The sequence below is a fragment of the Lactuca sativa genome, chromosome 1 (assembly GCF_002870075.4).
Source record: "Lactuca sativa cultivar Salinas chromosome 1, Lsat_Salinas_v11, whole genome shotgun sequence".
Lineage (NCBI taxonomy): Eukaryota > Viridiplantae > Streptophyta > Magnoliopsida > Asterales > Asteraceae > Lactuca > Lactuca sativa.
In genome coordinates, this window is record NC_056623.2 from 117,389,488 (window position 1) to 117,415,874 (window position 26,387).

Consider the following 26,387-nt stretch of genomic DNA (forward strand, 5'->3'; position numbering starts at 1 on the left):
GTGAAATAGAATTTGTGATATCAATCTGGCCCTCAAAGAAGAACTCTCAAAAAAGAGGTTCCTACTTGTTCTTGATGGTGCATGGAGCGTAAACAACCTTTTATGGGAAGTTTTTGAAAGTTTGGGTCTTGTAGGTGCACGTTGAAGTAAAGTTATTATCACAACCCGAAGTAGTAGGATTTCAGGGGTGATAGCCTCTCATGATATTTACCATTTGTATGATTTGTCAAATGAAGATGTTCTGCCTTTATTTTCTCAACATGCGTTGGGTGAAAAAAACTTTGACAAACATCCAACACTTCGGTTGCATGGTGAAGCTATTGTGAAGAAATGTGGTGGATTACCTCTGGCTCTAAGAATGCTTGGGAGGGTCTTGAACACAAGTAAAAATGGTGATGTATGGGAGAAGTTGTTGAAGAGTGAGGTATGGGATATAAAGGATGCAAGTGTGATCCATGAGACTCTAAGACTAAGCAACAATCATCTCCATCCACTTTTGAAGTACTTGTTTGCATACTGGTCCTTATTTCCCAGGGCATATATGTTTGAAAAGAAAACGTTAGTCCTAATGTGGATGGCAGAAGGCTTATTGTCCCAATCAAAATCAATAAGCAACGGGTCAATGGAAAGTTTGGGTCATCAGTATTTTGAATAGCTAAAGTTAAGATCGGTTTTTCTATATTCAACAAATGACGAATTAGTAGGAATTAAAATTCATGACCTCGTAAGTGACACGGCCACAAGTGTTGCAAGAGAGTTTTTCTTTAGATTGGATGATGATGACAAGAATTAAATTTTTGACAAGTTACACCACTTTTCACTTAAAGCTCTACAAGGTGACTCATTGTATGTCTCAAATCTGCTTGTGTATCAGTCAGATCCGTTTGATGGTGCGGAATCCCAATCAAACGGATGATACTAGATCTAATGAAGAAGTAGAAGAAGAAGATGATGAATCTTGTATGATTTGATTAAAATGTAGATCCAAATACAAGATTCATACACAACTTACACACACTTAAGCTCCTCTCTTCTCTCTTCTCTTAGCCGTAAACTCTCTTTTTTTCATCAACCACTCCTCACCCACCTAACATCTATATATATATATATATATATATATATATATATATATATATATATATATATATATATATATATATATATATATATATATATATATATATATGTGGGGAACGGGCCATAGATGGGTTCACGGCTGTGAGCAGGTTTACGGCCGTGAACTGGTATATGGCTGTAAACATTCACCTGGTCGTGAATACAGCCGCAAATGTATATTATATTACAGAAAAACCAATTGCCTAGAAAAGCAAACTATAAACACAATGTCTCGTTTTTATCAAAAACACAAAGAACAAACCCCTCATAATTTTCAGAGATCTATCCAAAAACGCAAAATCCTTCAAAAATAAGATCAAATATGCTCCAGATCTGGAAAAATTGATTGATACAATCCAAGCTCTGATATCACTTGTAAGTCCCAAATTTGTTTGGGTGTAAATATTGGTTTATACTTTGCTTTTCTAGGCTAATGCGCACTTGTAAGTCCCAAATCTGCTTGCGATTATTCAATGCACACGATATCAGGCTAATCCTAAACTTTCACATCTTATTGCTGTCAAAAGAATCTTTCGGTATCTCAAAGGCAGCCCAAAATTGGGTCTTTGGTATCCGAAAAATTCGGAATTTGATTTATATGCTTTTGCTGACAGTAATTATGGAGGCTGTGAGCTTGACAGGAAATTAACGTCTGGAGGATGTCAATTTCTTGGTGATCGGCTGGTGTCATGGCAGTGAAAGAAACAGCATACCGTCTCCACCTCAACAGCGGAGGCGGAATACATAGCAGCTTCTGCTTGTTGTTCTCAAGTTAATAGGATACAACATCAGCTCATGGATTACAATTTGAATTGTCTAGAAACCCCCATTTTTTGCGATAATGAGGCTACAATTCAAATTGCCAAAAATCCTGTCCAACACTAAAAAACCAAGCACATTGATATCAAAGTGCATTTTACCAAAGATTGTTATGAGCGTTCACTCATTCGGTTGGAACAAGTACCCACTGCTGATAATGTGGCGAATTTGTTCACAAAGCCATTTAACAAAGCTCGATTCGATGTGCTTGTCGGATTTTTGAAAATGATGCGCTTTGAGGACAAACTTTTGTTTTTTAGGTTAGTTTAAATTTGCGCATTTAGTTTTCATTTTCTCCCATGCACAAATTTAGGGGGAGAAATAAACAAAAACCAAAACAAAAAATAGAAAATTCAAAAACATTAAAAATATTATGTGCTAACTTTTTCTGTAGATGTTGTGATGGGGGGTGATATAAACTTGGTGATAACAGGTATTTTTAATTTGTGTAAAGTATCAAAGTTGAATTGTCTGGGCTCTGTGTTTAATGCGCTGGTAGGCACGAAAGATTTAAATTGGACTTGATTAGGCATAGAGGAACTTAAGGAATAAGATGACTTGACAAATCTTGACCTAAACATATCCGTTTAGCTTGACAATACGATGCTCGGATAGGTTAAGCATGGAGATTTACATGGGAATATGTGGAATACATTAAATAATCTGTATCTAGAATCGTGGTTTAACTTTTCCTCGATGTATGGACTCTGTCCTTAATTCTGATATTGACGGGATAGCCAAGGAAATTCTGATAAATTAGGTCTGAAGAAGGTTATTTTCTTGCTTTCTTTCTGACAGTCATATGTTGCCTCCTCTGCGTGATTGGATGATCCGACCTGGACTGCAACATATGCAACTCTGTCTCTCTACATATCCTTCTATGCCATTCTTTCTACATGTTAGCCATATGCTGTCTCTTTTGCGTGACTGATAATCCGACCTGGTACACAACATATGCACCATTCTTCGTCTCAATCCCTCTGAATCTGGTCAGTCATATGTTTCACCCTCTGCGTGACCGGAAGATCCGACTTGGGTGTACAACATATGCATTCTAAATCTGTCTTCTCCCATAATAATTGTTTGCTCACCTAAAGTAAGGAGTATCGCGGAAGTTATTTATTATTGGGGTATATCAGGAAGCGGGAAACATGTTAGCGAGAAACATATTCTAGTACATCTAAAATCAAACAATTAATGGGTTGTCTGTAGATCTCACTGCTTAATTAAAGTGGACAAAAATATCCTTGGTCGTCGTCAGATGAATGGTCCTTAGGAATTTTGGTTTAGAATTGCAAAGTCACAATGTATTGTCACTTGTAGTATGTCCTAATTTTGTCATAATCTTTCGTGTTTAAGTGAACCACAATACCGACGATTGACCAGATCTATTAATGAAGGAGAAGGTACTGATAAACGGATACAGGCTATCTAAGAACTTTGATCCCAAACTCTCAATATACTATTAGCATTGGTAAAAGAGAAACTAGTGCTAATTCATTATTAATTTCAATTTTATTTTATTTTTATTTTTATTTTATTTTTATTTTTATTTTTATTTTGCTAAAAATTAAAAATTAAAAATTAAAAAATTAAAATAATTTTTATTATTTAAGTTTAAAATTTTTAGATTTTATTTTGTTTTATTTTATTTTTTTATTTTTTATTTTTTTATTTTGTTTAAATCCTCAAAATGTATAATTTTTAAAATAATTTGTGGTATTGGACTTGAAATTGAAGTGGTGCTTATGGACCGGGTCATGGATCTGGGTATATGTGCTCCAGTTTCTGGCTGTAAACACTTTATGCTCTCTTTTCGAATTTATGGTCTTAAACTCATCCAAATCCTCTCATTGACTATTCATCGATCCATCAAAATTTGTGTTTATATCTCAAAATTGGTTGTTTGATCTTGTAGGTATGCACATTCCGACCATAAAAAAGGCATTTTAACATGAAATCAACTATAAATCAAAGGAATAATCAAGGAAAATACATCGATCGGCGTTTACGACCATTGAAGGGCTTACGGCTGTAAACTCCTCATCCAGCCGAAAACTCAAAATTTTGATTTTTAAAAAAATTAAAGCCAAATTAAATTGTTTATTGAGCAAAACATATACTTTGTTGTTCAAATAATCTATTTTCTCACTTGGCTTGGTTCGTGTAGGTCAAAATGGTAGAACTTAAATTTGCAGAAAGTCACAATTTGGCGATCTTATTGGTTGACCCTCCTGTTGCACATGGTGAATTCAAGTCCATGATTCATGGCTTAAAGGAATGTTGTCTAGCTACAGCTCTAACTCTAAATCCAGCAATTTACCAAAGTCTGATTAAAGAATTCTGGAAGTCTGCAGTAGTAAAGAAAGGGAATGATGGCTCTATGTCTATTGAAGCTAATGTTAAAGGATGCAAGGTCACTGCAACAGAGCAAATTATCAGGAATGTTCTGAAGATTGAAGATCAATCAAGTTTTCCAACCGAGATCGAAGTCGACCAAGCTCAAGAACTCCTCAATAAAATGGGTTATGAAGGAAGATTTCCTCCAACCCTAAAGAATCTGTTACCACCATATTGGAGGTTTCTAGCTCATGTTTTTGTGAGATGTATTTCAGGTAGAAGATCTGGCGTGGATGAAATATCATTACAGAACACAGGAGCTATCGCCGCTCTTGCTGCAGGACTTGACTTTAATTTCTCGAAGTTCATTTTGGACGAGCTCATTGTGAATATCAAAGGAAAGACAAGAGACAAGTTTCAACTATATCATAGGTTTCTCCAAGTGATTATCAATGAGCAATTCCCGGAGATCGTAAAAGAAAGAGAAACTTTGGACAAGAAGTCCCTTGGACCAAACACCATTGGGTTAATTAAGCAAAACCATAAAGGTAAAGTCACATTTCAAGGCAAATACTCTCTGGTGAAGTTTGGTATGTTTGCTGAATCGAGTGAAGCATCTGAGTCCCATAAGTCTTCACACCGTATGAAAGTTGAAGATGATGTGATAACTGTGTCGGATTATGAAGAAAACAGAGTTCCTCCGGTCGCAATCGTGGCCGAGGAACATGATTTAACGTCAGTGCATGTGAAAAGTGATTACAATAAGAGTAAAGATGCAAATGATGATGATGATGATGATGATGAAGGTCTTGAAGATGATGATTCTATCTTTGGTGGTAATTTGTCCAAGCATGATGATATAAAGCTTGACTTGGATTTTGTAGATAAGTACTGCCCTTCAAACGAGGACCTTGACTCGTTCTTTAACGATTTCGATGATTTTGTGCAACACACAACGGAGAAAGGGAGAGATAATATTCAAGAAGCAACGCCTCCTTTAGTTGATCAGACCGCCGGTGCTTCCTATCTTATGGATTCAACTTCAAGGCTTCCTCCCTTGAATGTTGAAATTCCAACATCTGTGGCGTATGTGAGTGATCCGCTTGTGACACATACCTCCATACCCCCATTGAAAAGACGAAGACATGATCCAAGGCCAGGGGTATTAATTCAGGAATTGACATCATTCGTTCAACCTGTAATCACTACATCAACCACTACTCCAACCACTTCAACTACACCTGATCATGAATGACCGAGAACCTTTTTTGAAGTCGGGAGCTCTTCAGCTCCTGGGAGTCTCTCCCCTGCAAGGCCTACGCATGATGTTGCCTCTGAAAGTCTTTCTAGATTCTCGGCTAAACATGAAACAGACCTTCCCACTCGTGAAAAATGTATATCTATAGGGGAAGGCAGCTCGAGGGGAGCAGATCCATCAAATCCAGAGCTAGGGGAGGAGATCACAATGCTTAAACAGAAAATAATCGAAAAAGATATTCAGATTGAGAACCTCGATTCTCGAATCTCTATGCTTGAAGCTGAAAACTCTTTGAAGAATGATCAAATCTCTGAACTTCAGCAAGACAATATTCAGAAAGCTAAACAAATTTTTGACCTCCAGCTCAACCTTGGTGCTCTATCAACTGGTTACTTTTGATTTGAAAATAGACTTATTGCTGAATTTGGAGATAAATTTCAGACAACAGCTGAACGCCCAAGTGTTTCATAGATCCTTGAACCTGCCCCAACCATTACATCAATTTTTGATCATTCCGATAATGCACCAGTCAGAACCACAACTGTTGTTGACCGTTTTGAGAAGGAACCTGAGAAAGCTCTGCCCCGAATCACAATCAAGCGAGGGAGAACAGTCACGTCATAGAAAGGGGAGGCTTGCTCTTCATGAAGAATTCGGATCAAAATCTCCATGGTAATCAACCTCAACTAACTGTGACTGACCTAGAAAAGAAAAAGTTCCAGCATAAATATGGAGATCGGTCAGGAATTCGTACGTGGGGATTTCATGATAAAATCAACTGCTGGTTGGTGAAAAGGAAAAGCAACACCGTGGAGTATTCTAAGAATCAAAATGACTTTTCTCCGCTCACCCAGGTGGATCTTGCTGAATTGTCTATAGCTCCTTTTTACAATCCCTCCAAAGATCCCTGTGCGACAGATTTCAAAAACTTCTTGGAAAATCAGGTGAGGAGAGGATTCGATAAAATGAAGACCGTTGAGTCATTTTTGAAGAATGCTAAAGGTGTGTATGACCCAATCACCAAAAAGGATATCAAAAATGTCATGTGGCCTCCAACAAAGCAGTTGACAAAGATTCCCATCATCAAGAATTTTTGTGGTGGTTCTTTGCACAATATGTTGTATTGGGTGTAAGATGAAGCCACAGCCTCAGCTGTTATAAAGTTCAAAGATGGTGTCTTCCGTCTAACCGATAAGAGGAATTTACTTCAATTTGGTGAGAGGGACATTCATACCTTGGCAACTCATCAAATTATTTGTGAACAATAACTTTTTGGAGCCTACTGCGAAAGAGTTCACGAGCATGATTTCTGATATCATTAGCAAAAGAATGTGGCTGGGCGCAATGGGTAAATCTGATGTCTTGGTAATTGAAAAACACTGAGCTCATGCTAGCCTCAAACCAAGGGAGGATTGATAGGTCATTATTTTGTGGTTTGGGCTAGGCAATCATATGTATAGGTCTTATTAAGTTCATGGTCATTTTTGGTTAGTTTTAACATTGTTTACGGTTGTTTATGTGTGTACGGTCATAAACAGGTTTACGGCCGTAAACTTGTTTACGGACAATGATCCTCTATATATAGGTCTTGTCAGAGTCTTGTCAGTGGTTGACGAATCGGAGTGACGTGTCTTATAGTTTATGGTCAGAGTGTGTGTAACCAAGGTGTATTTGACGTTTTTATGATATAAATGTGTGCATGATTGGTTTAATTCTACTTCTACTCCATTCTCATTGTGTTTGATTGTTGTTTGTTTGATCACTGGTTTGGATCCCCAGTTTAGGGATCTTGTATGTGGATCTACATTCTAATCAAATCATACAAGATTCATCATCATCTTCTTACACTTCTTCTTCATTAGATCTGGTATCATCCGTTTGATTGGGATTCCGCACCATCAAACGAATCTGATTGATACACAAGCAGATTTGGGACTTACAAGTGGTATCAGAGCTTGGATTGTATCAACCAATTTTTCCAGATCTAGAGCATATTTGATCTTATTTTTGAAGGATTTTTTTTGTTTTTTGATAGATCTCTGAAAATGAGAGGGGGGGGGGGGGGTTGTTCTTTGTGTTTTTGATAAAAACAAGTTTTTGATCGAGTTTTGGAGCAAAAAGAGTGAAATATGTGTTTTTTTGTGATCTGAAGTAGGGTTCTCGACCTTTGAAGAGTTTACGGCCATTGAAGGGTTTACGACCGTAAACCCATTTACGACCATAATCAGTTTACGGCCCACGAATGTTTACGGCTAGCCTCGCGTTCTCGACCCAGCTTAACATCTGGCATTCGCAACAGCTTTTATTCAAAAAATAGTTCGAGGTGCCAGGGATCAAACACGGGTCTCCTGCCTTTCCAACTCAACACCTTACCAGTTAAACTAACAAGCCACAAGTTAAAAGCCTTCACATTTTAAATCAAATAGCTTCATTCTCGGACAAGCGGTGAATAAATCAAAAATTCTGGGGCTTGCTAAGATTCAAACCCGCAACCTCTCGCATAACAACCAGCGCCCCTTCCAACTCATCTAGCTTGCTAGATGTTTTTCTCCTCCCAAATTTAATTCAAAAGGACTCCTTTCTCGGTTCTTAATTTCGAAATATTGTCTCTTTTAGCCCGAAATTCCAATTTTTTTATTTTAAAAATTCCATTTTCAACCCAAAATTTTAGTTTTTAAATTTTGACTTTTGACCTTAAAATTTGACTTTGACTTTCAAGTTTGACATTTGACTTTAAACTTTGACTTTCTCGTTAAACTTTAAGATTTTCAAATTTAGCTTTTCGGTTTGATTTTTTAAATTTGAATTTTAAGGTTGACTTTTGAGTTTTTAGTTAAAAGGGCATTTTTTGGTAAACAATGAGTTCTTCATGCATCCCGGTTAATAAAATTTAATGTTCTAAATCTTATGAAGCTACAATTAAATTTCTTCGTGAACAAATTGAATTGATGAAGAGAGAGAACGACGACCTAAAATATGAGGGGTACCAACTTAGAAAAGGCCAGAAACCTTTAAAAGAACAACTAGAGGCCAAGCTTAGTGATTTTGATAAATTGCAAGAAGAGTACAACAACAAATGTGTCAACTATAAATATCTTACGAAAGAACTTGTTGTTGTAACAGAAGAACTTGACACATTGAAGATCCGTTTTCAAAATGTTGATTTCCATTTTAAGAAATTCGATGTGTCAAGTGAAAGGTTGAAACCATGATTGAAAAACAATTGAAGTTTAAGGACAATCAAACCAAGGGTCTAGGGTATAATAGTGTTCCAACTCCTTTTAATGAGAACTATAACCCACCCCTTGAGACTTGTAATGACCCAAAAATCAAGGGTAAAAATTTCATTTTTAATATAACCCAAAAATAATTATCATTTATTCCAAACATTTCAAATTATCATTAAGTAAAACATTTATCAGAGTTCATCCCAAAATCATTCATTGCGGAAATCATAGGTGTGTGCACTGCAATCAATCCGAGCCCTTCCTTTCCAAAACGATGATACCTGAAACAATAAACATAACCTGTAAGCACGAAGCTTAGTGAGTTTCCCAGAGCATACCACACATCACACATACACATATCATAGTAACAGATCACATAGGCCATGCATACAAAGAACCAACAAGAATACCATGGGCTACCCCACATGGACTTTACCTAGGACTGCCATGGGCTACCCCACATGGTCTGACAACCAATGTCACGGGCTACCCCACATGGTCTTTACTTGGACTGCCATGGGCTACCCCATATGGTCTTACACCCAAGGCCACGGGCTCCCCCAGGGTCTTCATACAAAACATACGATCACAATACATATCAAGACACAGAGTAATTGTACATATATCATAAACACATAATGGGCCGGCCTTGCTGCCGTAGACCCATGGGTATGGTGAGAAGACTCACCTTGAACTGCTGAAACACTGCTGGTACCCTTCTGACTGCTATCTGACAATCCCCGCACCGCTGCTCCTCTAGCGCCTCAGACTATCAATGCCATAAAATACTTAGCTCCAAAACAATATCCTTCTAAGAGTAAATTGACCATTTTACCCTTAACCCGATCTGGTCCATGACTAAGGTCCAAAACCATAACATAAAAAGTACAACACTAGAAAAGCCACTCAAGCCCACTAGTGACCCACTAATGGCCCAAATTGCTACATTGGGCCCAATCCCTTAATGGGCCTCACCCTAAGCCCAAATTATATTCCTTGACCCATATAATATGATTTATGAGGGCCCACTAAGGCCCAATTACCCAAACATGCCCCAACACCATGGCCCAAAGCTCATGACCCAACACACAGAGTTACGCGGGGCATAATTCAATTTATGCTTAGCGTACATGCTCGATGATGGAACGTTGGGCGTACCTGCACGTACGCTCATCGTAGTGCTCTGCTAAGTTATTTCCTTATTAAGTGCTTAACACTCCAATCCAGGTGCTATAATCATAGATCCAAGTCCAATAAGATGTCTTAAGCTATAAAGTCGGCTACTTGGTGGATTGCAACTCACCAAATGAACCCAAACTCGAAATATAACATCATACTTCCATAAAGGTGGCTAGATCTCACGCATGATCACAAATAGGTCCTAAAGGTTGAAACTTTACTACATAAGGGACTCATATGATACTAAGGGTGGCAACCCTGGACTTAGAAATGTGCTAGAGTCATAAATATGCATTCTTGGAACCAAAGAGTCCATAAAATTGTACCAAGAGAGATCTAAGTGATTATTCATCAAGCTCAAAGCTTTTTACCTTGAAGAGGTCCGAAATGAAACTCTTGTCCCAGATCTACAAGCTCTAGCTTCCAAGGTTCCTCCTTCCAAATCTTCTTCCTTTCTCTTCCAAGCTAAAAACCACCAAGATGAGATTTTCAAGGCCAAGACCTATAAAAATGAAGGTTGGAACGCTCTAGGGTTTCTTCTGAGGTTAGGGAGGCTGATATGGGGGCAAGGGTTGAAGCCACTATGTTCTATATACAGTGGCTCAACCCATATTAGGGTTTAATGAACTTTAGCGTATGTTGGGCGTAACTTCACTTACGTTGGGTGTACGCCTCACACTCCGCGATCCAAATACTCGCTACGCTGGGCGTAACCCAGCTTATGCTGGGTGTAGCGACGCGTGTCCCCAAAAGCATGTATGCCCCTTTCTCGCCAATTTTTCTCCATAAGGGTCATAGTTGCCAATATCTTCAAAGTAACACAACTCCTTCATTCTAGATCCGTTCCCGACGAACTTTATGTCCACAGAAAGGTGGCGAAAAGCCCTACACTTATAGCAACATACCCTGGTCTGAAACCTTCTCAAATGAAAACCCATTGCCCCTAAAGACCGAAACGCCCTTACTCTTGATCTCGGGAATCCATAAATGATTACTTTTAGAACGGGTGTTACAAGAATAATGAAGCACACATTCAGTATGGCCAATCCCCTGCTCCAGCTTCAGTTAAGACTGAACAATCTGGGCCAACTGAAAAGGTTGAGGTGAATGTTTCTAATGATTATGTTACATGTGCAGGTAAAGTAGCGAAAGATGAGAACAAGGAGAACACTATTGAACAAACCAATGACTCCTTGAACTCAGAATCTGTTGCTTCTGATCAACCCGTTGTTGGTAAATACAAGCCACCAAAACAAGCAAATTAGAGTGCGTGCTGCAGATGTGCTTGAGAGAAAACAAGCAAATCAGAGTGCGTGTTGCAGATGTGCTTGAGGGAACAACCATAAACGTGGCAAGGGCACCCCACCAGGGGCAGGAAGAACCAACTTCCCAATGAAGAAAAAGACATGTTTTCATTGTGGAACACCTGAACATATTGCCCGAAACAGTCCAAATCACGCATATGTTTCCTACTATGCACAAGGGTGGCAGAACGCGCCAAGAGGGAGATGTTCCAAAAGAAACCCCTCAAGGTCACATTCAGATAATGGCGACTAGAATGCCACAAAGGGCAAGTGTTCAACTACCAAGGCTAAGAAATCAACTCCCAACAACAAGAAGGGAATGATGGCCCAGAATTCAAGTTCAAGAGATGCTCATGTGAAGCCTAGACCGGTTAGGTCAAAGTCATCTCGGCAGCTGACCACAAGCTCAAAAGCAAGTGCCGAGGCACCCATCCGCTTGAACAAGAAATGAGTTAAACCCGACTACAGATGGGTACCAAAGGTTCAATCTCCCAAATCACCTAATGACTCTAATATTTCTTCATCTCCTGTTTGTGATAAACAGGATATGTCATGGCAGAGAGTACCGTGCAAGGATGAAAAAGGTCAACCCAGTTTCAAAATGGATTGGGTTCCAAAGAACAACTGATCCCGCTCTGTGTTGGAGCAGCTATGAAGGCATATCATCAGACTTCGGTTTGTTGGTAGTGGCTATTCCAAGCACATGATAGGAGGCATCTCTCAACTTTGCAACACTCAGAATTTTGTTTGAGAGTATGTGTCCTTTGCGGGAAAGGAAGAATGGAATGGATCACATATGGGGTTTTGCGCTTAATGACATGAAGAATTTTCGGATCTGTTATAAGATTATGCGTGCTATTCTCAGGCCTTCTGGATGAAAATTCAATCGGTGAATTATGGTTTGAGTTCTCTTCTCTATACTCCTGAGTTTATCTTTAACTTATTCGTTTTGAAGACACTCTTTTTGTAACGTCCCAAAATTCAAGACTAAAAATTTCTTTTAATAAAATATTAATTAAAGTAAAATCGTCGATTCAAAGCATAATCAAGTAATAGTTTTCAAAATACATGTTCATTATCAGAGCACTACATCCCAGGCTGTCTAAAATATGGTGTGTGCCATGCGATCATCCCGAGCTCCATCATCCGCTACCGGAAGTACCTGAAACCAAAACTGAAAACCGTAAGCACGAAGCTTAGTGAGTTCCCCACCCTACCACATACCATGCAAACATACAACATACATACTGCCAGGCTATTCTGGGGTACCTGACTACCCTATACGGCCATTTTGGGGTGCCGACTACCCGTGCGGCCATTCTGGGGTGCCGATTACCCGTGTCAAGCCATTCTGGGGTGCTGACTATCCGTGTCAAGCCATTCTGGGGTGCTGACTACCTGTGTCAAGCCATTCTGGGGTGCTGACTACCCATCGATCCTAACAACCGACCCTCGGGGACTATTTCACCCCTTACTGCTACTAGCACATATATCGTAACATAACATATTATCAGACATATCTGGGGTGTCTAACCTACCCTTCGGTCCTAACAACCAAACTCTACTACTATCACATACACATATCATAACGTAACAGATTATCAGACATATCTGGGGTGTCTGAACTACCCTTCGGTCCTAACAACCGAACTTGGGGACTGGTCCCCTCCTACTACCTCTATCGCATATAACATAATAGGTCAGCATGCAAACATATCATCACATACTGTCAGACGTTCCTGGGGTGTCTGACTACCCTCCGGTCCTAACAACCGAACTCTACTGATGAGCCAGGGAGCTCCGTCCATGCTCCTACTGATAGTGAGATACGGGCCTAGCCCGCACTCACTCTTTCCCTAACTTGGGCCTCGCCCCTAATCTGCTGCTAATGAGATGTGGAACACCATCCACACTTTGCTATTGGTGAGGTACGGGACCTCGCCCACACTCACCACCCTACCAGGCACATACAAGTATCACACAGACAACAAGTATAAACTATCACATAAACCATTCCTTGGGCACCCGCCCGCTAACATTGGACCTCGTCCTGAACAACATCCTAGCATACGATGCCTAGGGCTAACCCCCGGGTCTTCTACTCATATCTACATGGGTCGGCATTGTGGCCGTAGACCCATTCACACAAAGGGAAACTCACCTGATACTGCTGAACTGCTGCTGCTAATCCCTTTGACCGCTACCTGACCACTGACTCCGAACTGCTGCTCCACTAGCTCCCCGAGCTACCAATATCAACATAACACTTAGTCTAACTGACCTCCAAGGTCAACTAAGTCAACTCTTGCCAATGACAAAGTCCTGGTCAAAGTCAACCTTTCCAGGTCAACCTACTCGCCGAGTTCATATGCTCAGGGTCCTTCCATTCGCGACATGACTCACCGAGTCAGTCCATGACTCGCCGAGTCTAATGATTTCCGAGTCCTAACCTGTCCAATTCGCTGAGTCTCCACCTCACTGATTCGAATCTCAACTCGAAGGGTTTGGGGCTACGCGACCTGACTCGCCGAGTCCAAGAACAGACTCGCCGAGCACAAGGAAATCTTCATCCAACTCGCCGAGTTGTTCATCCAACTCGCCGAGTTCATGCCCATCTTCATCCGACTCGACGAGCTGTTCATCCCACTCGTTGAGTTCCTCCTCATCTTCATGTTACTCGCCGAGTCCACTCGAAGGACTCGCCGAGTCCATTCAGATCTACATACATGTAGAGGACTTTTGAGTCATGTATTGACCCCAAACTGTAGATCTACCCTTCCCAAGCCTATTCCCCACGTAAAGTTGCAAACTTTACGTATAGAGAAGGAGATATAGGCAAAATACACCATAAACTAGGGTTTAAGGCAAGGAGGCTCCATAATCAACTCAAGGGCTGAAACTTTATGCTTCCTAAGACCAAAATCAGCTTAGATCTGAAGTAGCAACTCCAGATCCGGCTTCTAACTCAAATGGGCAACTAATCATGGCTAAAAAGCCCCAAAACTCTCAACCAAAAATAGGTCAAGGGGAAGGAAATGACTTAATACCTTCAATACCTCAGAAAGGCTCCACAAACTCCAGATCTGAAGCCAGTCCTTGAAGCTTCACTGATTCCCCTCTTTCTTCTTCCTTCAAATCACCCAAGAATGGCTTGGAAGCTTGAATGCACAACAATGGAGGCTTAGGGTTCGCTTTCTGAATGAGGGAGGCTCTAAGGAACCCTAATGGAGAGAATAAGGAGCTTAAATAGCGCCCAAAGTCCCGGATTTAGGGTTTTCCTCGCACAGACCAGACTCGCCGAGTCCACTTGACCGACTCGCCGAGTTGGTCACTTACACCTCGACCCGGATCCCGCTTGGACTCGTCGAGTTCCTCCTTGGACTCGGCGAGTCGCCCCTAAAAATTAGGGTTTTCTTTTGTTTCTTGGCCTTCAAAACTTTGGGTGTTACACTTTTATCTTTCTTATATTTTTTCGTTAGTAGGTATCGTTTGGTAAGTGATATGGAGCCTAGTGCTAAATGGCAATATAAAATTCATGTAATACACTAAATCCGAATTGTCTAGACTCTGTGTTCAATGTGTTGGTAGGCACAAAGGATTCAAAAGGACTATACTTAGATTGACAAATGAAAGGACTAGAGAATATGGACATAGATAGTTTCATTTGGACTGACAATACGACGCTCGGGTAAATTGAGCAATGAGATAAACATGGGAGCCTGCGAGATACACTAAAAGTTAATTATCTAGAACTGTGGCTCAAAATTTCCTTGATGTATGGACTCATGTCCTTAATTACGGTATTGATAAGGCAACCGGGGGGTTCTGATAAAATAGGTATGTGGGAAATTATTTTCTTGCTTTCTATCTGTCAGTCATATGTTGCTTCCTTTGCGTGATTGGAACATATCCGACCTGGAATGCAACATATGCAACTCTATCTCTATGCATATCCATATTTATGAAATTCTTTCTATCTATTAGCCATATGCTGTCCCCTCGGCGTGATTGGAAGATCTGACCTGGGACACTGCATATGCACTCTACTACCTCTTTAACCCCTATCTATTTTAGTCATATATTGTTCCCTATGTGTGATTGGAAGACATCCGACCTGGGATACAACATAACGCTCATCAAACATCTCAATCAAAGTGGTCTTAACATACTCATACACCTCTAGAATCGCCTCTCTGACTTCGAAAGTCACTTAAGTAGTCATCAATTCTCCGATCGCATCATCACTCAATCATGACCTCTCTGAACCATCAACACCCGAAGCAGATCCTCTCAAAGCCATCATATTGAAAATAAACCGAGAACACGTCAGAAAATCACATTGTACGATAACACACCACTACTCAACTACTCACTCCTTGGAACTTAGTAAAAAAGTCAACGGTCAAGGTCAATAGTCAAAAACCAACTTAGCGGGGCACCACGTCATGGCCAAGCATCTGTCACGTCGTGGCAGTCTCACGAAAAAATAGTCGCCAGAAACCCCTTTCACCACAAAGTGGTGAGCATGTCGCAACGTCGTGGGAACTGTTCCTATACAGCTTAATGGATTAATTACTTAATCCCTTAATCCATTAAGCCACTAACATATATCTTCCATAAGGCTTCCTTACACCCAAATATCTCATAAAAATGCTTGCTTTATGGACATGCATGTCCAATCCATGTCTTGAAGTCTAGTTATGCCATAATGGAGAAAACGAGGTCAAAACCTCAATATGGGACCAAAACTCTATAAAAATCCAGATCTGAAACATGAAACCACAAAGGAACCTTAAGGATCCAGAAAGTTGCCAACTTTATGGAATCCATCCACTCAAACCACCTTAAACATGATGAAAAGTACATAAAAGCTTATATCTAAAAGGATATCACATAAAGGTAGAAACTTAAGGACTTATAAAAGTCCAAAATGTATGCAAGGAGGTCAGGAGGAGGTGTGCTTGCTGGATAAGAATACATTCTTCTTCTTCTTTTCTTCTTCAATACAACTAAAAACCACCAAAAAGCCTTAAGATGCCAAATGCGAGGTAATGGAGGCTAGGCTTGCTTTAGGTCGAATGTGAGGTGATGGAGGTTGAGGGTGAGAAAACCATAACCATCACATCCCTTAAATGGAGTTTAAAACACGAAAAATTTAGCTTTTGCATGTTGGCCACTACCACGTCGTGGCGTCCAAAATGATGTGCGTTCTCAACAGATGAGGCCAACTCGGCGAGTCGGCCAAGTGGACTCGGCGAGTCGCCCCTAAAAATTAGGGTTTTCTTTTGTTTCTTGGCCTTCAAAACTTTGGGTGTTACACTTTTATCTTTCTTATATTTTTTCGTTAGTAGGTATCGTTTGGTAAGTGATATGGAGCCTAGTGCTAAATGGCAATATAAAATTCATGTAATACACTAAATCCGAATTGTCTAGACTCTGTGTTCAATGTGTTGGTAGGCACAAAGGATTCAAAAGGACTATACTTAGATTGACAAATGAAAGGACTAGAGAATATGGACATAGATAGTTTCATTTGGACTGACAATACGACGCTCGGGTAAATTGAGCAATGAGATAAACATGGGAGCCTGCGAGATACACTAAAAGTTAATTATCTAGAACTGTGGCTCAAAATTTCCTTGATGTATGGAATCATGTCCTTAATTACGGTATTGATAAGGCAACCGGGGGGTTCTGATAAAATAGGTATGTGGGAAATTATTTTCTTGCTTTCTATCTGTCAGTCATATGTTGCTTCCTTTGCGTGATTGGAACATATCCGACCTGGAATGCAACATATGCAACTCTATCTCTATGCATATCCATATTTATGAAATTCTTTCTATCTATTAGCCATATGATGTCCCCTCGGCGTGATTGGAAGATCTGACCTGGGACACTGCATATGCACTCTACTACCTCTTTAACCCCTATCTATTTTAGTCATATATTGTTCCCTATGTGTGATTGGAAGACATCCGACCTGGGATACAACATAACGCTCATCAAACATCTCAATCAAAGTGGTCTTAACATACTCATACACCTCTAGAATCGCCTCTCTGACTTCGAAAGTCACTTAAGTAGTCATCAATTCTCCGATCGCATCATCACTCAATCATGACCTCTCTGAACCATCAACACCCGAAGCAGATCCTCTCAAAGCCATCATATTGAAAATAAACCGAGAACACGTCAGAAAATCACATTGTACGATAACACACCACTACTCAACTACTCACTCCTTGGAACTTAGTAAAAAAGTCAACGGTCAAGGTCAATAGTCAAAAACCAACTTAGCGGGGCACCACGTCATGGCCAAGCATCTGTCACGTCGTGGCAGTCTCACGAAAAAATAGTCGCCAGAAACCCCTTTCACCACAAAGTGGTGAGCATGTCGCAACGTCGTGGGAACTGTTCCTATACAGCTTAATGGATTAATTACTTAATCCCTTAATCCATTAAGCCACTAACATATATCTTCCATAAGGCTTCCTTACACCCAAATATCTCATAAAAATGCTTGCTTTATGGACATGCATGTCCAATCCATGTCTTGAAGTCTAGTTATGCCATAATGGAGAAAACGAGGTCAAAACCTCAATATGGGACCAAAACTCTATAAAAATCCAGATCTGAAACATGAAACCACAAAGGAACCTTAAGGATCCAGAAAGTTGCCAACTTTATGGAATCCATCCACTCAAACCACCTTAAACATGATGAAAAGTACATAAAAGCTTATATCTAAAAGGATATCACATAAAGGTAGAAACTTAAGGACTTATAAAAGTCCAAAATGTATGCAAGGAGGTCAGGAGGAGGTGTGCTTGCTGGATAAGAATACATTCTTCTTCTTCTTTTCTTCTTCAATACAACTAAAAACCACCAAAAAGCCTTAAGATGCCAAATGCGAGGTAATGGAGGCTAGGCTTGCTTTAGGTCGAATGTGAGGTGATGGAGGTTGAGGGTGAGAAAACCATAACCATCACATCCCTTAAATGGAGTTTAAAACACGAAAAATTTAGCTTTTGCATGTTGGCCACTGCCACGTCGTGGCGTCCAAAATGATGTGCGTTCTCAACAGATGAGGCCAACTCGGCGAGTCGGCCAAGTGGACTCGGCGAGTCGCCCCTAAAAATTAGGGTTTTCTTTTGTTTCTTGGCCTTCAAAACTTTGGGTGTTACACTTTTATCTTTCTTATATTTTTTCGTTAGTAGGTATCGTTTGGTAAGTGATATGGAGCCTAGTGCTAAATGGCAATATAAAATTCATGTAATACACTAAATCCGAATTGTCTAGACTCTGTGTTCAATGTGTTGGTAGGCACAAAGGATTCAAAAGGACTATACTTAGATTGACAAATGAAAGGACTAGAGAATATGGACATAGATAGTTTCATTTGGACTGACAATACGACGCTCGGGTAAATTGAGCAATGAGATAAACATGGGAGCCTGCGAGATACACTAAAAGTTAATTATCTAGAACTGTGGCTCAAAATTTCCTTGATGTATGGACTCATGTCCTTAATTACGGTATTGATAAGGCAACCGGGGGGTTCTGATAAAATAGGTATGTGGGAAATTATTTTCTTGCTTTCTATCTGTCAGTCATATGTTGCTTCCTTTGCGTGATTGGAACATATCCGACCTGGAATGCAACATATGCAACTCTATCTCTATGCATATCCATATTTATGAAATTCTTTCTATCTATTAGCCATATGCTGTCCCCTCGGCGTGATTGGAAGATCTGACCTGGGACACTGCATATGCACTCTACTACCTCTTTAACCCCTATCTATTTTAGTCATATATTGTTCCCTATGTGTGATTGGAAGACATCCGACCTGGGATACAACATAACGCTCATCAAACATCTCAATCAAAGTGGTCTTAACATACTCGTACACCTCTAGAATCGCCTCTCTGACTTCCAAAGTCACTTAAGTAGTCATCAATTCTCCGATCGCATCATCACTCAATCGTGACCTCTCTGAACCATCAACACCCGAAGCAGATCCTCTCATAGCCATCATATTGAAAATAAACCGAGAACACGTCAGAAAATCACATTGTACCATAACACACCACTACTCAACTACTCACTCCTTGGAACTTAGTAAAAAAGTCAACCGTCAAGGTCAATAGTCAAAAACCAACTCAGCGGGGCACCACGTCATGGCCAAGCATCTGTCACATCGTGGCAGTCTCACGAAAAAATAGTCGCCAGAAACCCCTTTCACCACAAAGTGGTGAGCATGTCGCCACGTCGTGGGAACTGTTCCTATACAGCTTAATGGATTAATTACTTAATCCCTTAATCCATTAAGCCACTAACATATATCTTCCATAAGGCTTCCTTACACCCAAATATCTCATAAAAATGCTTGCTTTATGGACATGCATGTCCAATCCATGTCTTGAAGTCTAGTTATGCCATAATGGAGAAAATGAGGTCAAAACCTCAATATGGGACCAAAACTCTATAAAGTTCCAGATCTGAAACATGAAACCACAAAGGAACCTTAAGGATCCAGAAAGTTGCCAACTTTATGGAATCCATCCACTCAAACCACCTTAAACATGATGAAAAGTGCATAAAAGCTTATATCTAAAAGGATATCACATAAAGGTAGAAACTTAAGGACTTATAAAAGTCCAAAATGTATGCAAGGAGGTCATGAGGAGGTTTGCTTGCTAGATAAGAATACATTCTTCTTCTTTTTTTTTCTTCTTCAATACAACTAAAAACCACCAAAAAGCCTTAAGATGTCAAATGGGAGGTGATGGAGGCTAGGCTTGCTTTAGGTCGAATGAGAGGTGATGGAGGTTGAGGGTGAGAAAACCACAACCATCACATCCCTTAAATAGAGTTTAAAACACGAAAAATTTAGCGTTTGCATGTTGGCCACTGCCACGTCGTGGCGTCCAAAATGATGTGCGTTCTCAATAGATGAGGCCACGCCGTGGTGCCTTTCCCACCATGTCATGGCCACCCAAAACCTCAAAATTTAAAGTCTCACATGTCATGAACTCAAAGGAAGCATATACCTGGAACTGGTACATCAGTCCAGTCCAGTTTCACCCCGTTCAGTTGACTCCCGTCCAATTTTGTCTCATATACCAAATGCTTTAATATTTTTCAATATAGTGGGTGTCACCCATTATATTCATGTCTAGTACTATAGTTTGTAGCTTACTAAAAACACTATCAATAATGCTCAAATACATAAGTTTTTTGGTTGTTAACTTGCTATTAGATGCAAAAGATTGTCCATAAAATGACCAATTTTCCCTTCATGAAGATTGTATACACTAGTTTGTTATAATTAATGCACTTGTAATTTATTTATTTTTATTATATTTGACAGGAAATTTTTTTTGGTTGCAACAAATGCAATACAATTCTTGCGTCCGCCCCTGACTAGAAGGTTCCTTGGGATCGTTTTTTTAACTTCAAAAATGTTTTTGGACAAAAATGTTTATTGTCTTTATGGTGATAAGAAAAAATGTTTTTTAAAAAATATTTGGATTAGTTTTTGTGATGACAAAAAAAAAAATTAATTGTAAAATGACTAAAAAACATAGAAAAAAAAAAGAAAAAAATGAGAGTTCGTTAAGAAGTGTATTGTCATTACTGTTAAAAGGTCAAAAACTCTTAAGCACTTCAAAAATTATGAAGACTAAACTTGTGGAAACCTCATTTTTAAAGGATATCAAAAATTCACTTAAATATTTATGCAACAGTCAAACATTTTTTTTTAAATTTATTGACTTTTTAAAAAATCAATAATCAATAAACTATTTTCAAAACAAAATCACAAACACCCTATATTTTTATTATTATCCACGTTATTTTATTTAATTAAATCACTTTTTATCCTAGTGATATATAAAGAAGCAAATCAAATCAGCCAAGGGCCCTCCTAAAGTGTTTTTTCCCATCACCATCACTAGCTCTGTGTCTCTCTTAATTTTCTAGCGATGGGCTCCGCGGCTAAAAACGATAGAAATAAAAAAGCTGGCCTTATCGATTTAGACGACGATGATGAAAAAAAGCTGGCTTATCATCCCGTCGTCGTCACTGTCTAATCCCTACAGTAGAATGAGGCTGTGTTTTTGTAGGTTCTCCGGAGTTCCACTGGCGAAAGGGTGGGTCACCGGATATCCACAGGGAAAGATGAAATGTGAAGCGATGGACTGTATATGAATTATTAGCGAGGCTTAAAGTGACTTTTTTGTCATTTGGCTTTCTGTTCCACTGAGATGCACCCTTTTGGTGATAAAGCGCCAAACGCATCTTCAAAGTGGATTGTTGGTTTATGTTCTATCCAAAAAAAAAAAAAAAAAAAAAAACTATAATCAAAGAGGTACACTGGTACGCCTCCCCTGATAAACTGGAATTATTATTTATTCACAGCCACTGGTGCTTGTAACCCTACATCATCACCAATATCAACAGACAATGACTTCTCGAGTTGTAAACCTTGAAAATTATGTAATTCCACTGGAGGAGATCAACCGTGCCACTGAAAACTTCAGTTCCCAAAGATTCATTGGATGCGGTGGATTTGGTAAAGTCTACAAAGGAAAACTGTCTGAACGCTGGGAGAATCTCACGGTTGCTATCAAACGCCTAGATCACGATAGCTATCAAGGAGAGATTGAGTTCCGCAACGAGCTTGAGATGTTTTCCAGATTCCATCATGAAAACATCATCTCTTTCATTGGGTATTGTAATGAAAGCAATGAGATGATTATAGTCTATAAATATGCTATCAATGGAAGCATTGATTATCATCTCCAAGACCCAGATAAGAGGCGTAGCATAACGTGGAAACAACGCTTGAAGATTTGCATAGGGGCAGCAAGGGGGCTCGATTACCTTCACTGGGGTCTTAAGGAGCACGAAAGAGTTATACACCGAGACATAAAGAGTGCTAACATATTGTTAGATGAAAATTTGGTTGCAAAAGTTTGTGATTTCGGTTTGTCAAAATTGGGTACCAAAAATCAACCAAATACCCAACAGTACACCAAGGTTGCGGGTACTCAGTCTTATGTGGATCCCACCTACCAAGAAAGCGGCATCCTCAGCAAAGAATCAGATGTATACTCATTTGGGGTGGTATTGTTTGAAATCCTGAGTGGGATGTTGGTTTATTCTAAAAGGAACATTGGAGATGATAGACCTCGTGCTCTCATGAATTTTGTGCGACGATACCATGAAAACGAACCAGAAAAGTTAATCGATCCCTATATAAGTGATCAGATTGATAGTCGTTCTTTTAATACCTTTATACAGATTGCATATCAATGCATTAGTTTCAGTTTAAAGGAACGTCCTAGGACAAACACCATCATCCAGAGGATTGAAGAAGCATTAAGTATTCAAGTAAGAATTTTTCTTTTTAAATCTAGTTTCATATGCAAGAAGAGTTCAAGACTGTAATGTTTCATTTATCATAAATCGTGATAAATTGCCCTAATCTTTTTGGCCTCAATCATTGTGTTAAGTTATTTGTTTGTATAACTATCAACCTTTCTTCGTTTGATAAAGGATTTGGTTTACACTGCTGATATGATACGAGTTTGAATGTTGCTGCAGGAGAATGTTGATGAACTTATCGAGTGTGCAACAACAGACAGGGGATTCAGTCATGGCATACCTGTTGCAGCTTTTACCATGTACAAATGCCTTCTCCATTGGAAATTTCTTGAAGCTGAAAAAACCAACATCTTTGAACGACTTATTCAGATTTATATTTCAGCAATCGAGGTACTTCGTCCAGTAATCAAAAAAACAAACGACTATGTAGAAATCAAGTTAATTCAATGGCATCAATTTTTCATTATCCTTGTACATTAATCTAGTCATGTTGACTCTAAGAAAGATACCAAGACTTTGTTTGGAGTTAATTACGTATTCATTGATTTGTATCTTAAAGTTAAAAGATGAAAATATTTGTCCTTTGTCGGATAATTTTCACTATAATTATGGTTCACCTTATTACAGGTAGAAGATAATACCAATCACATGGCCTATTGGTTATCAAATGCATCTGCTTTGTTATTCTTAATCCAAAAAAGTATAAAACTTGATAATGCAAGTTTAGTTCAAAATCCACCACCTCTAGCTTCGCTGACAACGGTATTTATTTATTTATTTATTTATTTTTATTTTTGCAACTCACATATTTATGTTATTGCTCTCTACTTGCTTATTTAGGGATTTGATTCATCCTTGTCTCGTGCTGAGGCTGCACTTAATATAGTACAACAAGTTGATGCCAAACACCCCGCTTTACTATTCAGACAACAACTGGCAACATGTGTAGAGAAAATGTACTATATGACTTGTGACAAATTGAAGAAGGAACTGGGTCCTCTACTTTCACATGTAATTGTACTTTGATTCATGCTCATTCATATTATCTATGATGCATGTAACAATATTAATTGTAATTGTTGAAATTCAGGCCCCACGAACTTCCTTTGGCAAAGATACTCAGTCCAATCACTGGAAAGGCATTATTGGTTGTCTCAACACACTAAAAGATAATTTTGTATGTGCATCATTCATGGCTACATGTTTGTTCAAGATACTTGCAAAAAAAAAAAAAAAAAAAAAAAAAAAAAACATAAATACTTGATTTGTTGATAAACATGGATACAATGTTTCCAATCTTCTGTAACGGAATCTCATGTGATTGCGTTTCAGGTGCCTCCCATAATTGTTCAGAAAATAATTCCTCAAGTTTTCTCATACATGAATGTGCAACTCTTTAATAGGTGTTTGGTTACTCAACTTTCTGTATCCTTCTTTTTCTTCTTTTCAAGACATTCTTTTGGTTTCCTATAATTCTAGTAGCATAACATAGATATATTATTTTGCTATTATCTTCACTCTACAGTGTTCTTGTGCGTCGAGAGTGTTGCACGTTCAGCTACTGTGAATATGTAAAAGCAGGTTTAGCAGAGTTGGAAAGAGTGGAGGTAATGTTTGCTTAGATCTTTAACCTTTCTCATGTTGTGTATATTTATGCTCCACATCTTTTCATTGAAACGAATGTTGCCAAATAACATTAGTATTTTTGAAGAACGATGGAGTGTCTACTTTTTCAGTCACTTTGTAAAAATCTTAGTATAGCCAAAAATAGAAAAAAAAAAGGATTGCATTTCAAATCGGATCAAATCAAGTTCTAATTGACTAGTATATATCTGAAAATTGTTTTTTGTATTTACAGTATGCACGCCCAGCTTGGGGTGAACTTATGCATATTAGACATGCTATTCAGTTCATGGTATGTTCCTTCCAACTAAATTGTATCTTAGAGGTTCTATTGCATCTCTTCTGTTTTGTCCAATAGCAGATTAAATTATTTATATGTATCTACCTTATTCCATGTGTTTGTTACCTTTAGACTATGCATCACAAGTACAGGTTATCGTATGATGAAATCACCATTGATCTGTGTCCTGTAAGTCTCTCTCTCTCTCTCTCTCTCTCTCTCACACACACACACACACACATGTATACTTTATATGTTGATATACGTACATTGGAATATGTTAAGTGTTCACATAATTGCAAGTGCAATCACACCAAATTTCTTGTTGACACCCTTCTGCACAATGGTAAAAGAAGTCATGAATAACAAACAAATAACATAATAGAATGCAAACTAGTGGACTTGTTTTGAAAAAGTTAGATCATTTCAAGGGCTTTTATGAAACATTTTTAAACTATATACTCTCTGAACTAATTTCAAACACATGAGAGAACATGCATATGTGCTCTCCCACTCTGATTCTTTGACTTGACACTTTCATCTATTTTCAGGTTCTAAGCATCCAGCAGATGTATAGAATATCCAGTCTTTATTGGGATGACCAATTCGATACAAGGTCTTTATCTGAAGATGTAAGTTCTACGTGTGAAATTTCATCTTTAAGGAACTAAAGCTATTTTCTTAACATGGTATATAATATATATAAGTGGTTTTTTCATTATGTTATCTTTAACCAGGTTATTTCAAGCATGAGGATGCTGATGACACAAGATTTCAATAACAGATCCATTATATTAGAAGATAGTTTCAGGTATAATACTTGCTCTTTCTCTATGATGAATAGAAACTTCCGAAGAAATTCTATGTTAGTCGCTCTTGAGATTTAAGAAAAAGCCGAAAACACAAGTTTTGCTACACCTTTGGTTTGGATTTTGTGATATTTAGCAACCACTGCATACACATAATCACATTAAACTTCTTAATTTTTTTAGTATGCTCACTCCATCCCAAAAAATAATGAATTCAAACACAAATTCTTTTTGACAACTTTATCTTCACTAAAAATGTAACAGAATGACTCATTGAGTTTTCAATTGCAGCATACCCTTTTCTGTAGATGACCTCTCTAATTCCTTCCAAGTGGAAAATTTTGCAAATGTTAAACCTGCTGTACAATTTGCCACATATCCAGCCTTTGCTTTTTTGTACAAGTGAAAATCAGACTTCTAACAGTGTTATGTTTTGCCAAGGTAGATAGCATAATCTTTGCATGTGAACAACTGTGTAAAGTTAGGAGACAAGTGTCAGAAGTTCCCTTTAATTGTATTATTTGCAATCCTGTAGTTTTAGGACTTTGTAAAGTTGTAATTGAACTTATGATCAACTGCTACACCCACCAATGATATGGGATAGTGTTTGAGATTGTTTATTGGTTGCATTTGTTGAAAAGTTAATCTTCAGTCCAGATCTTTACAAAATAATGAAATCTACTAGGTAAAGAAATGGATGAGTCTATTAAAATGAAATACTATTTTAATACATGGTAGTTGGCATGTAGTGATCAAAATGAGCGAATAATAGAAAATAAGGTTATTGGTATTAGCCGAAGATATCATTCCTCATATTGAGGAAGTATTGTTATAGTTGATAGACCATATCTTCATTGTAGATAGTGATAGGAAATTGTATAAATACCAATTGTAAATCATTGGAATGGGACATAGGAAAAATACCAATTAACATGGTATCAGTGGACAAATATCATTAACCCTATTTCCGCCTCTTGTACGCCATTTTTTCTCTTTCTCTCTTCTTTGTAACGACCTAAAATACGACCCAAAAATTTT

The 26,387-nt window shown here is 38.6% G+C and overlaps 1 protein-coding gene across 1 annotated transcript; it reads left to right on the forward strand.

Moving 5' to 3' along the window:
• Positions 1–21,237: 21,237 nt before the first annotated feature.
• On the forward strand, positions 21,238–25,969 carry LOC111897460 (myosin-6). The gene is made up of 12 exons (XM_023893444.3): positions 21,238–22,643; positions 22,857–23,027; positions 23,265–23,399; positions 23,478–23,648; positions 23,728–23,814; positions 23,970–24,040; positions 24,163–24,244; positions 24,496–24,552; positions 24,673–24,729; positions 25,092–25,172; positions 25,278–25,351; positions 25,641–25,969. The coding sequence occupies exons 1-12, from the start codon at positions 21,714–21,716 to the stop codon at positions 25,753–25,755; spliced, it is 2,031 nt and encodes a 676-aa protein (XP_023749212.1). The 5' UTR covers positions 21,238–21,713; the 3' UTR covers positions 25,756–25,969.
• Positions 25,970–26,387: the final 418 nt, after the last annotated feature.

Bases quoted from the DNA above. Each gene is read 5' to 3' on its own strand.
- LOC111897460 (XM_023893444.3), top strand. From the start codon at position 21,714: ATGACTTCTCGAGTTGTAAACCTTGAAAATTATGTAATTCCACTGGAG. The intron at 23,028-23,264 runs GTACTTCGTCCA...ACCTTATTACAG, and splicing joins TTTATATTTCAGCAATCGAG to GTAGAAGATAATACCAATCA. The intron at 23,815-23,969 runs GTATGTGCATCA...ATTGCGTTTCAG, and splicing joins ACACACTAAAAGATAATTTT to GTGCCTCCCATAATTGTTCA.